The 16928-nt window shown below is 35.3% G+C and overlaps 1 protein-coding gene across 2 annotated transcripts in view; it reads right to left on the bottom strand.

The window, feature by feature from the left end:
* Window positions 1–16928, bottom strand: part of Cul4 (cullin 4) — a 276936-nt gene that overhangs the window by 220181 nt on the left and 39827 nt on the right. Inside the window, exons 2-3 of one of the 2 annotated variants that reach the window (XM_090414051.1) lie at window positions 16785–16893; window positions 1333–1552 (exon numbers count right to left, since the gene is read on the bottom strand). In XM_090414051.1, the coding sequence (XP_090270177.1) occupies window positions 1333–1409 (77 nt within the window). In that variant the 5' untranslated portion in view covers window positions 1410–1552; window positions 16785–16893. The remainder of the gene's footprint in view (window positions 1–1332; window positions 1553–16784; window positions 16894–16928) is intronic. The other variant, XM_090414048.1, reaches the window with a different exon arrangement.

Below are 16928 nucleotides of genomic sequence, written 5' to 3'. Positions count from 1 at the left end.
TCTTGTATTAATTAACGATATAAACATTTATCTTGATGAAAAAGGAGATATTTATCCACAATTGAGTGATAAAAGTTGGTTGTTACACTTAGCATTTTTAGTAATTTCTGTACAAAATTAAGCAATTTAAATTCAGAGTTACAAGGTAGAGATAAAAATTTAATTGACATGTTAAGTTCAATAAAAACTTTCCAACGATACTTACTTTTATTGACTGCGAATTTAGACATCTCCCATATTTATTAAAATTTTTTTAACAAAATCAAGAAATGTTTCGCTATGATTTAAAAGAATTTATTCGTGAAATAGAATTAGTTGAGGAAGAAATAAATTCAAGATTTAAAGATTTTAATAAAACTGAAATGATTTTATCTTTTATCAATAATCCATTTCAAGAAAACTTGAACATCACAGAAATTTCAAATAAAATTAGTGGGCTGTTTGATATAAGCCAAGCTGAAGTAGAACTTGAGATAATAAACATTCAGAATAGTTTACATTTAAAATCAATAAACAATGAAGTCATTTGGAAGTATGCACATGAAATATTCCCAATATTAACTGATATTGCAAGAAAAAATTCTGTCATGTTTCGGATCGGCATACTTGTCAGAATCTGCTTTTTCAAATATGAATGTCATAAAAAATCAATTAAGAAACCAAATTACAAATGATCATTTGGATGATTGTCTGCAATCGGCCACTTCTTCATATCAACTTGACTATGAAAATATTGCGAGGTCCAAACAATACCAAATTTCACATTAACTTCTTTTTTTTTTTTTTAATCAACCAGCATTTCCTGTAACTTGTGAGTTTGTAATCAATCTGTTGATTTTTCTAATTTTGGTTTTCCAAAATAGAGAAATAAATATTTTATTCCAATTTTTTTTTTTTTTTTTTTTTTTTTTTTGTATTAAAATAATTAAAAGTGATACATAAATTTTTAAATACACAAATAAAGTTTTTAGTTGTTTATTTGTGCGTAATCAGATATCAGGTTGGGGGAACGTGATCCATATAAGAGAGTAGATCGCCGAATAACTTTTCATAGAAAAGTAGCTCTCGTAGTAAAAAAGGTTGAACACCACTGTAGTATAGCATGGAGGAGAAAAGAAAGAATATAGATTTGTGGAATTTGACTTTCCATCTTTTAATAGTTAACATTTGAAATCTTTAATTAGTAGAAAGAAGGGCAAGTCATGAAACATTACACATCCTTGGAGAACAGTGTGATAATCCATGATAATGGGGAAAACATTAACAACTTTAATTAAAATGATTTAAATACAAATTAACATGACCTGATTAAATATTTACATAAAAGGATATTTTAAAAACTGGTCAACATTTGACTTTACATGCTGTTCACAGAGGACCCTAAGACTATCATACAACTGTGCTGCCATCTTGTGCGAACAAAGATTCTCTACAGCTTGGTAAAGTTCCTCTTGTGAAGTGCTTATTGGTCTTGATGTCTGAATAGCCAATACAGCCTCCTGTAATTTCTCCCATGTCTGCTGTTGATAGTTTTCTGGAAGCCTGGGCTTCTCTGTACAAAAAAAAGAAGTTTTTTTTTTAATTCATCAACTAAAAGAGAATCAAAATTTACAAAATATCTTAAATGAAGTTAGTATTTTTATTACAACAGTATTTTTCAGTATGTAACTTTAGCTTGAAATGCATACCGATTAAAAATCAATACATAACGAAGCATTAAAGACTGCACTTGTTTACCAGCATATTCCCAATCCACATTTATTTCTACTGATAAATTATTTACACGTAAACACGAGAAGTAATATTTATTAAATATACTGACAAATATTTCAGTTTGAAACATTTGTCAGTATCATCAGTGGCCTGAACAACATTTTTTACAAGGTAGAATGCAAACAATTGAATTATTCAAAATAGTACAAGCTCGTGATGTTAAATAGCTAATAGCGTTATGCTTCAAGGAAGAAAAGGTTAATCATAAAAGTGATCATAAAATAATTATATAATTGATAATATCATACTAAACAGATCATTAGATTGATGTAATATCCAGTGGTTTCTTAGGATCTAGCTCTTTATATTTAAGTAACTTAATGGTTGCACCTGTTTGGAAACTCGTACAGCAAAGTATATAAGTTCTTTTCGCTATACACTTTGGTATCAATATGGTCTAGCTACTCACTGATGAAGCCTCAAAAAAGGCTGAAACCAGTCTGGGTAGTGACCTCCCACCATAATGTAATAACAGCATACATTTCCTAGGAAATGTGTTTTTACATTATGGAAAATACCTAAGAATAGCGATCAGAACTTCACCACCTTTGCTACGAGTTGTCCGGTATTGTACTACGTACTAGGATCACGTGCATTGGCTAACGCTAGTGTCGCCGATACTTTATAGTTTTCTATATCGGCATGAAACTCTCTGATTCCAATCTTTGAGTTTCTTATTCGGTTTTAAAACAATGTGGGATTTAATATCCCTTTAATTTAAAAATAATAATAATAAAATGAATGTGTTATTCAGATCAAACTTTCTCATATTTTTGACATTTTTCAGTCATTCCGATTCAAGTTAGGGCACCAAAGTAAGGCTTCAGCACTCTCTTTAAATAGGCATTTGAATTTATACCGACTTCTGTGTAGAAGGCGAGATTTAGACTACAAAATGTTGTAGTCTGCGTCTATTCAATGTGGCGCCAATCCAGACTTATCGTATTTGTTGTGAAGAATATAAGACTAACTGTTCAACTCCCCATCGGTCACAGGAAGAACTCTACTATCAAACAGTACATGAAACTAAATAGCTTCTCCTAAAGAGCAACACAATGCCTTTTTGATTCCTACAAATCCAACCAAAATAACAAAGAATCAATTTGTCGAGTTCCAATCCCATACATCTCTGGCATATTAGAGCTTATTTCAAGAATTATGAGGAAATATGATTTAGTAGCTACTTATATTCCCATTAATAAACTATCCACATATTTCTTATTATCTAAAATAAACTCTCAACCATGTCTCTTCCTAGTGTATATCAAGTTCTATGTGACTGCCAGTTTTCCTACTTTGGACAAACTGGACGTTCAATAGAAAAAAGAATACAAGAACATCAATGTTATATTCTTCACAACAAATCCGATAAGTCAGGACTGGTGCAACACAGAATAGAGGCAGACCACAACATACTCTGGCCAAAAACTCGCCTTCTACATAGATGTCGGTATAAATTCGAATGCCTATTCAAAGAGAGTGCTGAGGCCTTACTTCACCACCCTAACTTGGATCGGTATGACTGATTATCCTGGTCAAAAATATGGGAAAGTTTGATTCAAATAACACATTAATATTTTAAGGCCAATAGTGATATTTACAAAGATAGATCCTAAGAAACCACTGGATACTACATCTGTATATGTGTGTTGAGGCTTAAGTGCAGTGAAGAATTCATGTTACAGGTTTAATGTAATATTAACAGCACTGAGAAAGGATTAAAACTAATTTTAATACTTCCAATATTTCATCTCTGTCACAGAGACATCTTTGGGGATTACAAAAACTTTTTGTAACAACACACACACACACACACACACACACACACACACACACACACACACACACACACACACACACAAATACAATACAAAGTGAAACTAAAGTCCTATCTAGGTGGTGCGCCCTCTATGGCCATTTGCAGGTGGCCTGAGATGTAAAGAGGGATCTCTGATAATTAAAGTTTCCCAAATTTTGGGAAGTTTAATGCAACTGTATTTGTTTAAATTAGGTTGATTCCTGAGTGCAGATGCAGATTCAAAGAATAGTCTTTCTTTTTTGAATTTACTATGGTGGAGCATGGTAGTTTTTTTTCCAGAAGATCCTGTGGGATGTATCCAAAAACATGGTCTGCAAGGCTAGATTGACCATAATCGTGTTTGCAGATGTAAGAACTGTGTTCTTCTAAACTGGATGGATGCTGACCTGCCTGTTTGTCCGAAGTAGGCAAGTTTACAGGAATAAGTACTTTATATACACCAGGCACTGATAGAGGAGAGAGCTGGTCTTTAGTGGAGCAGATAAGGGTAGCAAGTTTACAGTGGGGCTTAAAAGTTGTATTGAGGTTGTACTTTTTTAATGATCTCGCTATTTTTTCTGAAATACCACGGATGTAAGGAATGGTGATGGCATTTCTGAAGTCCTTCTGAAGAGATGGACGGTGTTATATTTGCTCTTCCTTAATATATTTTATTTACCTTATGTATTTAACCTCTCTACTTTAACTACAAGACACAAAATTTCCTTGACTCTAACATCTGTATCACTTCTTATGTGTTCATTCTATAAGGAAAGCAAATTCTATATCTCTGGCCGATTCCTAATTTTACTCACGTGCTTACCCTGACCGTTAAAGGTTATTCCTTGCTATAAGAAACGAATCTTCTAATTTCTTTATGGGGCCATCTCCTCTTCAGATATTGACAAATTTATTTTTTAAAGCTGCACCAGCCAATATCTTAGGAGAAGAATATATCAATAGAAGAAGCAGGAACTAAACTGGAAAGATGGAGAAAGTAATGGAAGAGAGAGGTATGAGACTGAGCAGAAGTAAGACAGAGTATATGTGTTGCACAATGGGCAGCGGACAGGAGACAGATCTGGAAGGAAATGTCATCAGGAAGGTGAGAGACTTTAGATACTTAGGTTCAACAGTGGAAGAAGATGGAGGAGCTGAGAAGGAAGTGGGATGCAGGATACAAGTGGGTTGGAGGAACTGGAGGGAGATGGCTGGAGTGTTATGCGATAAGAAAGTGCCGATCAATCTGAAAGGCAAAATCTATAGGACAGTAGTGAGGCCAGCTATGACATATGCTATAGAAACTGTGGCCCTGAGGAAAAATAACATCAGCAAGATGGAAGTAGCAGAGATGAGAATGCTTAGGTGGATGTGCGGTGTGACCAGAAAGGATCGTCTGAGAAATGACTATGTCAGGGGAACAGTGAAAGTTACGAACTTAGGAGCGAAAATACAGGAGGCAAGGTTGAGATGGTTTGGTCATGTGATGAGGAGGGAGGACGAATATGTGGGAAGAAGGGTCATGCAGATGGATGTGCAAGGAAGGTGGAAGCGTGGGCAGCCAAAGAAGAGATGGAGGGAGCTGGTAGAAGAGGACTTGAGGATGAAGAACTTGGATGTGGTGACAGCCCAAGACAGGAAGGTGTGGAGGAGACTCGTTATTGCTAGCTGCAGAAGAAGAAGAGGGGACTCTTATTCAGGGAGACTTTTCCAGACTTTTGGTGCACATAGGAGAATAAATTTAGTGCTTATACTCATAAATCAAATGCTCTACTATGGCTAAGTAAATTCTGGTTTGCAGTCGTAACCTATAACAACATGATATACCTTTCTTTCAATTCCACCTCGCTATGGTTCAGATTAATGAGTGGTAGTTTTGGTTCATATCACAGGCAAAACTCAGGTATATAAAAAAAACATTTATTGGAATCTAAAGACATAATATACACTTAGACCAATCTCACTTTCAATTAGTTCAATGACATGCTAACTCAAACCTTTTCAAACTGATTAATACTCTAATACATGAACAATAAATCCTTCTCTTAAGTTAAAGACTAAACACACATAATATACACATTATACACTTCTAATCTATATTAGAAGTGTATAATGTATAATGACACAGTAGGTATATTCTACCTACTGTGTCAGTCTTGCATATTAAACTAGTCACAATCGTCTATAATCATTCCTAACAATTTGTCTTATGGACATTAGCCACTGCTAAATAATCACTTAAAGTTCTTAAATACTGTCCATACTCGATTAATACACTACAATGATCTTTCCCTTTTTCCGACTGGATAATTATACAACAAAATCTGTACTTTACCATTTCTTGGGGTAGGATCTCCAGGTCCATCTGAACTGTCCTTCTTTGTTTGAATTACCTTGTCAATACTTCCATAAGCCTGCGTCCACGTGGTGGGTCACTATGGTCATCAGATTAAGCTGTGCTCTGCACCTGGCGTTTTTTCCCTTGTCTATTCTCGATCTGTTTCGAACCATTGTCATTTCTACTGCCGGTTCTGGTATACGTCCGCAATATTATTCCGTCGAAAATTTCAGCGAAGGAGCGAAGACAGCATATGCCGACATCTCACGCTTTCGTACTGGCGGAAATTCCCCGATATCAAACTATCACCAAGGAACACCATCAGGAACCACCGGTTCATGAGAGAAGTCAAATCATCATCCAGCAAAACAGGCGAAAAAAGCCCTGAGAAAGGGGTGCAAACCATTTTTATTCTCCCTTCCTTCCCCCCCTCTTACTACTTTCTGTGATCTTTTCCCGCCCGCTACTTTCTTCGTCCACGGCAACTTCGGCACATTGCGAGATCCTAGCAGCGTCTTCCGGGAAACGAAGATGCGTTGCTTTCCAAGATTGCCAATGCCTCAGGCCCGTCCGTGACCTTTGGACTATTGTTTACATCTAATTTACCCATTCACTGTATACACGATGCATTCATATAATACTGATTTATACACAAAGTTCTTTACATGGTCTTACAATTCTATTAAAAGAAGGTAATTCTATTTCCATTTACAGTTAGTACTTTATTTCTTCTGCTCCAGTACAAGTTTTTTCTCTCGGCTGATTTTTCTGACTTATTAAATCCTGAATGAAGTGTTTCTTTAATAAGGTGCTGCATTCAGGATGTAACAACGGGGAATTGGGAAGGACTTGATTATTTTTTAATTCTGTAATCATTATAGCCATTGGAAAGGAAGGTTTGTGTATGTGTTTAAGTTCGGTTGAAAGGGCAGTTTTACTGGAACAAAGATCGTGGGCCCTATTGGTCAGAGTTTTAATAATGCCATATTGCTGGAAAGGGTAGTGGTGGGAGAGCTTGTGAATGTATCTGCCTGTATGAGTAGGTTTTCTATATACAGAGAAAGAAAGGTTACCATTAGGAAGGAGTGTTACTAAGGTCTAGGAAGGGTAAACTATTGTTATTTTCCTTTTCCATCGTAAACTGGATTCTTGGATGTAGACTACTGAGCTGACTGAGGAAGGAATCTAATGTGTCTGGGCCATGAGGCCAAATACAGAACACATCATTATGTTGGAGGTTTAATGGATTTTTTACAACACTCAAAAAGAATTAAAATAGAATTTAATACTTCCTATATTTCGTCCTAGTCACTAGGACATCTACGGGGATTACAAAGACAATTAATGTAACATGCACACAAAAACTTACAATACTAAGCCCAACCACGTGGGTGACAATAAAGTCCTATCTAGGTGGAGCGCCCTCTAAGGGCAGTAGTAGGTGGCCTGGAATGTAAGGTGGGACCTCTGGTGATGACTGTTTCCCAAATCTTCGGAAGCTTAATGCAACTGTATTTGTTAAGATTTGGTTGGTTTCTGAGAGCTGCTGCTGCTTCTAAGAAAAGTCTCTCTTTCTTGAATTTGCTGTGGTGGAGCATGGTGGTTTTCTTCCATGATACTCTGTGGGTGGTGTCCAAAACATGGTCAGCCAAGCCTGAATGGCCATAGTTGTGTTTAACGATGTACGACTTGTGTTCCTCCAGGCAGATGGATGCTGATCTGCCTGTCTGTCCAAAGTATGCAAGCTTACAGGAACAGGGTACTTTGTAAACTCCAGGCAGAGAGAGAGGAGGGAGCTGATCTTTCGTAGAACGGATAAGGGTAGCCAGTTTGCGGTAGGGCTTATATGCTGTGTGTAGGTTATACTTTTTTAGTATCTTGGCTATTTTTTCCGAAGTGCCACGGATGTAGGGTATGGTGATGGCATTTTTAAATTCTTGTTGACGAGAGGGACGGGGAATGGGGGAGGAATTGATTATTATTATTATTATTTTTTTTTTTTTTTTTTTTTTTTTTTTTTTTTTTTTTTAAATAGCAGCATAGCCGGCCTAGCTGGCCGAGCAGTTAGCGTATCTGCTCTACAGCCAAAAGGCTGTGGGTTCGAATCCCACCGCGGGCATGGATATTAGTAATTGTTTGCCAAAATAGTAGTGGTGGTGTTGGGTGGTAGATGGCGTTGGTATAGTTCCGGTTCGTTGTAGTTGGTGAATTGCATGGTGGAGGCAGAGAGTTGCAGAGTAAACCCTTATGCGATGAGTCTTTGGACTCCCTGGAGGTGTCGCATAATAATAATATTTGATAAATATTACTTCTTGTGTTTATGTGTAAATAATTTATAATAAAACTATTTCAAAAGTTTCCCTCAAAAGTATTATTTCCACTGAGTAATCCACTTCTGGATTTATAATTATTTCACTTGCCTTGAAAAATAGTGCAGGACCAGCTACAAGTAGCATTACCTGAAAACATTTATTGCTTAAATAATAAAGAAATAATAATGAAAAATCCCTCTGTCTTTGTTCATATTTTGCAATACATTAGTCTCAAGTACTGCTCAAGTCAAATGCACTCTACTTTATTTTTGCAATTTGTGTGTTTGGAAAGTGAGTGCTAGATGTACACATCAAAAGTATAAATGAAGTGATTAACAAAATTACATGATAACCACAGTAATAAACTTTAATGAACATATATTTTGTATACTGAAAATAAAGAGTATATCATCATCAGTGTGTGTAGAACAACAATCGAATCAAAAGAACAGGAATACAAGGTACATACAACAATCAGTAAGCTAATGAAAAATGGTTGTCGCTAGCTAGAAATTAATATTAATAAATAATATTAAAAGTATTTTTGATGTTTATATAAAATTAGAATCTCCCAAACTTTTGTGGGAAAGAGAACAATCATTCCGATTCAGGTTAGATCGATTTAAAACGGCTTCACAACTTTCTTTGAAAAAGCATTCATATTAAAAATTGGGAAAGAGAACAATCATTCCAATTCAGGTTAGATCAATTTAAAAGGGCTTCACAACTTTCTTTGAAAAAGCATTCATATTAAAAATTGCTTCTATGGAGAAGATGAGCTTCATTCCACCAGATATTATTAGGTTATACACAAGAAGTTGGTTGATCAACCTGTAGCACGTTAGTACCGTATATAGGTAGTGGGTTGGGAAAGGAGAAACTTGTTTACATTTGATTTAAAAGCCTATATATTGTATTCCTTGTGAAATACAACAGAGGTGTATTTCTCACAGGATGAAGGATGAGGAAAAGAAACGTGATCTGCAGGTTTCAAGGTGGTTTGTGAAAGAACGTTGGACAGCAGTTGTATGTGTTCCAATGAGCTTAGTACTGAGTGGGGAAATTACTGATGCTATTTCAGATGAACATTTGTCATGGAAATATTTATAGAATACACAAATTGCAGAGTCTGTGTGAAAGTGAGGAAAGTGAGTTGATAAGAGATGGGTCATTTATCAATCTAATTGCTCTCCTCTGTATTGAATCAAGCATTTTGAGGGAGCTTTTAGGAGCACCACTCCAAATGTGAAAGCAGTATTCAATAGCTGGGCAGATTTGTGATTTGCATAAGATACTTAAGGTGGGTAGGGACAGCACAGTAATTTGATCAATTTCTATTTAAAAAAGAAAGTGACAGCTAAAGTGAATAAAGGAAATGAATACATCATATTTCTGGACTTTGCAAAGGTATATAACATGATAATGCACAGAACTCAAATATGTAAACTGGAGCAAATGAGGATGGATAGGCATTTGGTGACACAGAAAAGAATAGCAGTATCATTACTGACATGTACCCTCAGGAGGGGGGGGGGGGCACTATCATAATATCCAGTACTGGATTTTACTCTGCCATATCCTACTTTTGATACTGCTACTATAATATATGGCTGAGTAAAATCCAAGAGAAGAAAGGTGACCAGTGATATACATTACAACTCTGTATTTAATAATTTACATCAATAATTAAAATGGAATTATCTAGTTGTTGGCTAATGATGCAAAAATGGAGAAGGCAGTAGCTAATAAAAATGATGCAGAGATCCTGAAGGATAATTTAAACAGAGTGACAATATGGGAAAAAGATAATGATTATAAGTTTAATGTAGAAAAGCATAAGGTTATTATCCCTCTTTATATGACTTTAATATGACCAAGAGTGCAGAAGATTCTGAGGCAAGTGGCAAAAATGATGAATGATATTGGAGGTGCTCCCCTGATGGCGAAGAAATTTTCTAATACATGAATGGGGAGAAAAAAGAAGGAATCACTTCTGGACATTACCACTACACTAACCACTCGGCCAGACTGGTTGGCTGAGTGATTAGTGTATCTGCTCTCTCCAGCCAAAAAGCTGCGAGTTCGAATCCTGCAATGGGCATGGATGTTTGGGATTGTCTGTGAAAATACCAGTGGTGGTGGTGGGTCGTAGATGGCATTGGTGTAGTTGCAGTTCATTGTAGTTGGTGGAGACAAAGAGTTGTAGAGTAGATGTCCTCTCTCTCTCTCGATGAGTCTTTGGACTCCCTGGCAGTGTCACGTAATTTATAATTAATAATAATAATTATGCAAGAAAGAGACTTCTAACTTGGAGAGTGTTGAATGGATAGAATGGAATGGATTTCCAAAGACACTTGTGAATACTTTGTCAGTGAATGAACTTAAGGCAAGATATGATAGGCATTATTCATACAATAAGTATATCTGTCTTTCAATACTGTCCCCAAACTGGGGTAATATTGTTTACTGTGTGGGGTATTTTTTTGGTGAAAAAAAAAAAAAATTAGGAATCACACCACCGAGCAACATATAATTCTGCCTAATTAGGGAACAATTACTTCAGAAAGGTTAAGAAACACTGTGTCAGATGATTCTTTGAGATGGTGAGCTGTTTTACTACTTGAAGTCAGGCAGATGAAGGTGGCATAATGGCTAAAAGTGTCATGAAGTTTCATCTTGGCACTATGGAGGTAGTTTCAGAACACAGTAACCATTATAAGAACTAGTTCAAGGTTACCCAAGGTCTAAGTCAACCAGAATAGAATGCTATCTGGATCCAACAGCAATACAGAATCCTACTTTTCTGTTGCTGAGGCTGCAGGTTAAAACATTTCCAACTAGACTATGTTAAGAAGGCTTAATTTAAATGGACTCTACATAAGGAAGCCACTAATCTGTATCCCATTAACACAAACCATTGCAAGGCTTGTCACAACTAGTGCCATGAACATGTGACTTGGAGTCCTGACAAATGGGGTACAGTTCCGTTCTTTGATGAGCTCCATTTTAGCCTACAAACAGATTCTAGATGTTGCTTGACCTGGAGAGAATGTATACCATCCATCCAACAACAGAAAACGTGACAATTACAGTAGAGGCAGTACGTTCAAGTAAGACAGAGAAATGATCAATGGCTGCATCCCTCTTCATGTTTTTAATAGGGATATCATTATTGTGCCGAGATACCGAAAACACATCCTCAAATCCTGTGTGTGATTTTTAGGAGATGTGGTTGGCTCAGCTTTTCTTTTCATGCATAATAATGACATTTCCCATAGAGCTTGAGTGCTGGAGGAATATCCTTGAAGCTGAAGATATCCAACTACTGCCGTGACCACACAATCAGACTTAAATCCAATGAAATGTGTGGGAAACCCTTGGACATTACACTGCATGCTGAAAGCCACTGCATCGGTCCATAGTGGGGCTAAAGTCTGCTCTGGTGAAAGAATGGGATTTGTTGCCACAATCATATAGACACCCTTATAGTGAGTATGGTCCTCCACTGTCAGGCCTGTTTAGCATCACATAACATCAGTACATCATATGTACTGATGTTATGTGACCATATTTTTGGAGCATACAGTGGTACATTGTAATGCAATCTTTTTTGGTAATTGTTATACCTCTCAGATGTTTCTTGTTTTCTCTTCATTTCATTGTTTTCTATTGTATACCACACCACATGAAATTTTTTTCCAGCTTCACTGCAAATTGCATGAGTTAGCACATTTTCTAAACGTAGCCTAGTCGTGAAGAATAGAAGGCGAGTTAGCCGATCTCAAACGGAGGTAGCAGGGTTTTTTCTCCCGGAAACTTGGGTTTTTCATCCCGCATACAGACAAAAAATAATAGCTGTGGTGGTGGTGGTGGACAGTAGATGCTGTTGATGTAAGTGATTGGTAGCAGAGGTGTTGTATAGTAGTAGAGACGGAGAGTTGTACAGTAGGTGTCCTCCTGCGACGAGTCTTCGGACTCCTTGGAGGTGTCACGAATAACAATAATACTTCATATGAAAAACTTTGTTTGCTTACACTGGATAAAGGATTAAATCAAGAATATAATTTCTTGGTATCTTTAATTTATAGTTTTGTTAATTTTGTTGATAAGTATATTTTATCCACTTTTTTTTGGCAACATGTCCTCTGCACATACAACTATCTACCTCCTCAAATCACTAGCCTTATAGGGAACCACATGGTTTGTAATCTTTTCATATGAAAATGCATAACCTTACTTTCCACATTAAATTTGCAACTGTTATCGTTTACAGTCATGAGATCCTTGTAGTTTTCTACTGGTTGACTCTTCTCTCTTCAGAGAAATATAAAGAAAGAAAAAATATCAATCACAATTACACACAGCAAATTACCTGAGAGAAAACTAGCAAACCAATTACAAGTGGATGACAGATGATAAGACAGCAGCTTGCTGAGAAGCCCATTATGCCAGAACTCTATCATATGTGTTGGACATGCAACAGCAAAGGTTTCTCCAAACCTTTCCATGGCATGTTTCCAGAAGTAGGTGATATAGGCTGTGGGGCAGATGTCAGCTGGGTAAAATTGGGTGCAAAGATGATAAAGAACAGGTGTTAATTCAGGTGTTATTGTTACAATATGGGTTAGACAGACAGACAGAGAGAGAGAGAGAGAGGGGGGGGGGTAATGAACAGAAAATGAGTCCAATACCCTTTGCAACAGTGACCAGAAGACAACTTCCATTTGTGCAAGAGGTGGGATTTCTACATTTAGCTCTTTAAAAGTCAGATTTCATCATGGTTATTTATGCGATAATTTTTTAAAACTTCAGCACAGGGATGACACCGAAAATAGAGTTTTCATCTCAAGCCACTTGTGATATAGTTTTTTTTTTATATATATAACTTTAGTACACATTTTTATTTTTAATGGAAGATTCATATTTATCCCACTCAATACTAGGTGGTGGTCACTTTCTATTTCATATTCCTATTTAAGATATATACACTCATATCTTAAATCAACTAACAATAACATAACTTTTACTTCTTTTGTTCTTTCCATGCCAATTTATGTTCATTATGTTGGAACATATTGTTAATAGTGACTATATGTACTAAGTCAGTGGTGGCGAACCTTTTTATGTCTGCATGCCAAAAGTTTACAAATCGAGTTGCTGACGTGCCAGTGCATGCCAAAAATTTACAAATCAAGTTGCAGACGTGCCGAGCATGTCAGCAACTAATTAATACAACACTAATTAATTAACATTAATTAATACAAAATTGCAGAATTTTATTGAGACAAGTTTAAAAATCAATATAGAATTTCATAATAATGAACACATAATTTGACATACACATTGTCGTATACAAATCAATATTAACCTATTATCAATTTATTAATTTATCAATATATCAATTTATTAATGAGATTTTTGCGATGCCAAATACTTTATATCAGGTTCATATTTTGTCACTTTTAGTAATACACATGCGGAAATAGATTCATCAGTCATTCTATTTCTTAAACTGTCTTTTATAAAATTCATTTCAAAAAATAATGACTCACAAGCATATGCAGAGGAAAAAATTGATAATATAGCCATCGCTAGTTTTTTTAAACAACAAAAGGTTTCAGGAATGGCATTCCAAGTTCTTAATATTTCCTCTTCTGCATTCTTTTTAATTGACCCCAATAATCGATCGTTTTCCATTATTTCCAAGTCATTTCTCAAATCAACAAACTTTTGTTTCCATATAGAACTAGACTGAAAATCGATTAGTTGCATTTCTATATCTTCCAAATTCAGCCACTCAAAAATCTCCAAATGGAGTTTATCTGTTGATGTTGTGTCCGGATGCAAAATAAATTTTGATATCTCTGAAAATTGCCTGAACTGCGTAAATCTTGAAGAAAAAATTTGTTGATTATCGACTAATTAACTGTAGAAAACTCTTTTGTCAATTTAACTTGATCTGTTTTTTCATGGGATTCTAGATCTGCAAAGACATTTTTTGTATTTGGAAAATATCGGAAGGTATTGGAAATGACTTCAGGATTAAAAATTGGTAATTTAGCTTCGAATGCTTTGATTAAATCAAACATGACAATAATTGTCTTGTTAGCACCTTGTTTAACATTTAATTCATTTAAATGTAAACACAAATCAGTAAAAAACATTAATTTCAAAAGCCATTCCACGTTCATTAATTGATTGTATTTTTCAATGATTTTCTCATTATGTAAAAAAAGTCTGACTTCATCTAAACACTCAACAAATCTTTGAAGAACTTTCCCATGACTCATTGGACATTGTTGTACATAAGTAAACCATTGTATACAGAGTTTACCTCACTTAATAATTCTATAAATTTTCATTTATTTAAAGCGCATGCCGATATAAAATTGACCAATTTTGTTACAATGCTCATAATATCTTCCAGTGGATTGAAACTGGCCTTTGCGCATAAAACTTGCTGATGTATAATACAATGAAAACCCAGAACTGAATGTCCAATATATTTGGTAAATAAATTGACGAACCCATTTTCCTCTCCAGTCATACTGCAAGCACCATCAGTAGTTACTGATACAATTTTAGAGGGATCTATATCTCTTTTGGCAAGTGCATTTACGACTGCATTGCAAATATCTATTCCTTTTGTTGTTGCTAATGATGTTAAACTTATCAATTCTTCTTTGATGTTATTCCCAATGCAATAAGGAATAAAAATCGCTAAACGAGCTGATCCATTTATGTCAGTACTCTCATCAAGACAAAGAGAATTTAAACCAGAAGATTTTGATATCTGTTTTTGCTGATGAGTTATATTTTTAGCCATTTCTATGATTCTATCTTTCACCGTGTTTCACCAAAGGCACATCTTTTATTCTTTGAATAATTTTTTCCTTGTTTTCAAAATCTTCAAAGAGAACTGGTGCACATTTTAACCATGCTTCTTTTATATATTCCCCATCACTAAAAGGTTTCCTGTGTTTAGCAATTACATTTGAGGCAAAAAAATAGCAGCAGTTATATTTGAACAACTGCCGATAAATTTCATTAGGGTTGTTGACTGGATATTCCTATTTTTAATTGCCCGAACAATAAATTTTGTTTGTCCTTGCTTTTCTCAAGGAGTGATTTATGGTTTGAATAATTCACAACTTAAATCAAATGCATTTTTTATAGTTTCAAAAAAAATCAACATTTTATTATATGCCTAAATTATCTTTAATTATTAAAATTATTAAAAATTATCTTTATAATTCCCATTTACAGTAGCAAAAACAAAGCAGTGCCCATATGCAACAATAATGCACCTGCCGCTGCTTATTTCTGCCTACTGGAGGATGCACGGTAATGCATAATGAACGCATGTGCGATTAGAAAAGGGAAAAGTCAGGGAATCCTAAGGATCAGTCGTTCTCAATTCTTTTTCTATAGACTATTTTTATTTATTCTTATATTAGAGGGCTCAGTCCCAACAAACTTAGTCGTAAATACCATTCCCTTTTTTTTTAAAGTTCATATATTAAACTAACATAAGTATTAATATTATATTATATAAATTAAGTGGATAAATCCAACATTATTTCAAAGCCGACTACAGTAACTATAGAATTTTCGTGGGAAATTTGGCGAGTGTATTCCCGTAAGATCTCTGGTCAAATTTCGCAAGAAACATATAGTTTCTGTAGTCGGCTTTGAATAATGTTGGATTTAATATCAACTTAATTTATATAATTTTGTATCGCCGATATGAAGCCTTTTGGCTATTTATTTTAGTAAATGAGTAAAAAAAAAAAAAAAAACAGCTAACGCCTTTTTATTCCCGTATACGGGGAGTAGGTGAGGCCATTTAGCCCTATCTAACTTTTCGAGACTGAGTGGGCAGTTCAATCTCCACTGGTACCAATCAGAGATAGATGGCACAAGGTTATCACTAATTAAGCGGTACACAGTGAAGAGAGACGGCTCAAATGTGCTGCCATCTCGTGGTCCCTAACCCTAACACAATATATTTAATGTCTGAAATAATGTGGGTTCTACGGTCGATTTTCTTGAGTTTACGGGACGAAAAACCTGCCCATGCCAGAGATCGACTAACTCGGGAACTGGTCGAAAAAAGGCTTAGAAAAATTTCCTCTAGTCGCCGACTAGACTCAAAACTAAGTCTTCCTTCGTGCAGCCAAGCGCCGTGGTGTGCAAACGCCACATCCACTGAGCTACACAGGCAGTAAATAAGTATTAATAATTAATTATGGCATAATCATAAAGAGTATCAATACACTTAATGTATATGGTGTAGCATGTTGACAAATATAAAAGTACGCATTTAAATTAGTTATCAATCACAGAACTAATGCTACAATATTGTAGTTTCCTCAGGCCAACATCATTAAATTAATTTCTGGGAAATTCATTGACATATCCTATTGTGATCACCAAACATTTATAATATTATTCAGTATTAAAATTGATTACTGCATTATTAAATTGATTTTAATGATGTTGGTTTGAAAAAAAAAAAAAAAAAAAACGGTATTTAGAAAAATATTTATGCATTGTAACTCACCATAGAAGTCAGCGGAGCAGGGAAAGCAGCAGAAGGATGTAGACTTGTCAGCGAACGCTTACCATCGAATATAACTTGCCCTCGCATATAACTGGCACCCCTGATTTCACTTTACGAAAAAAGACATTAAAAGGTTTTGCACAT

This window comes from Typopeltis vanoorti, chromosome 24, assembly GCF_054136105.1.
Source record: "Typopeltis vanoorti isolate ZY-2024b chromosome 24, IOZ_Tvanoo_1.0, whole genome shotgun sequence".
Classification (NCBI taxonomy): Eukaryota; Metazoa; Arthropoda; class Arachnida; order Uropygi; family Thelyphonidae; genus Typopeltis; species Typopeltis vanoorti.
The sequence above is the reverse complement of the archived record's forward strand: the minus strand, read 5'-3'. Positions and strand labels throughout refer to the sequence as shown.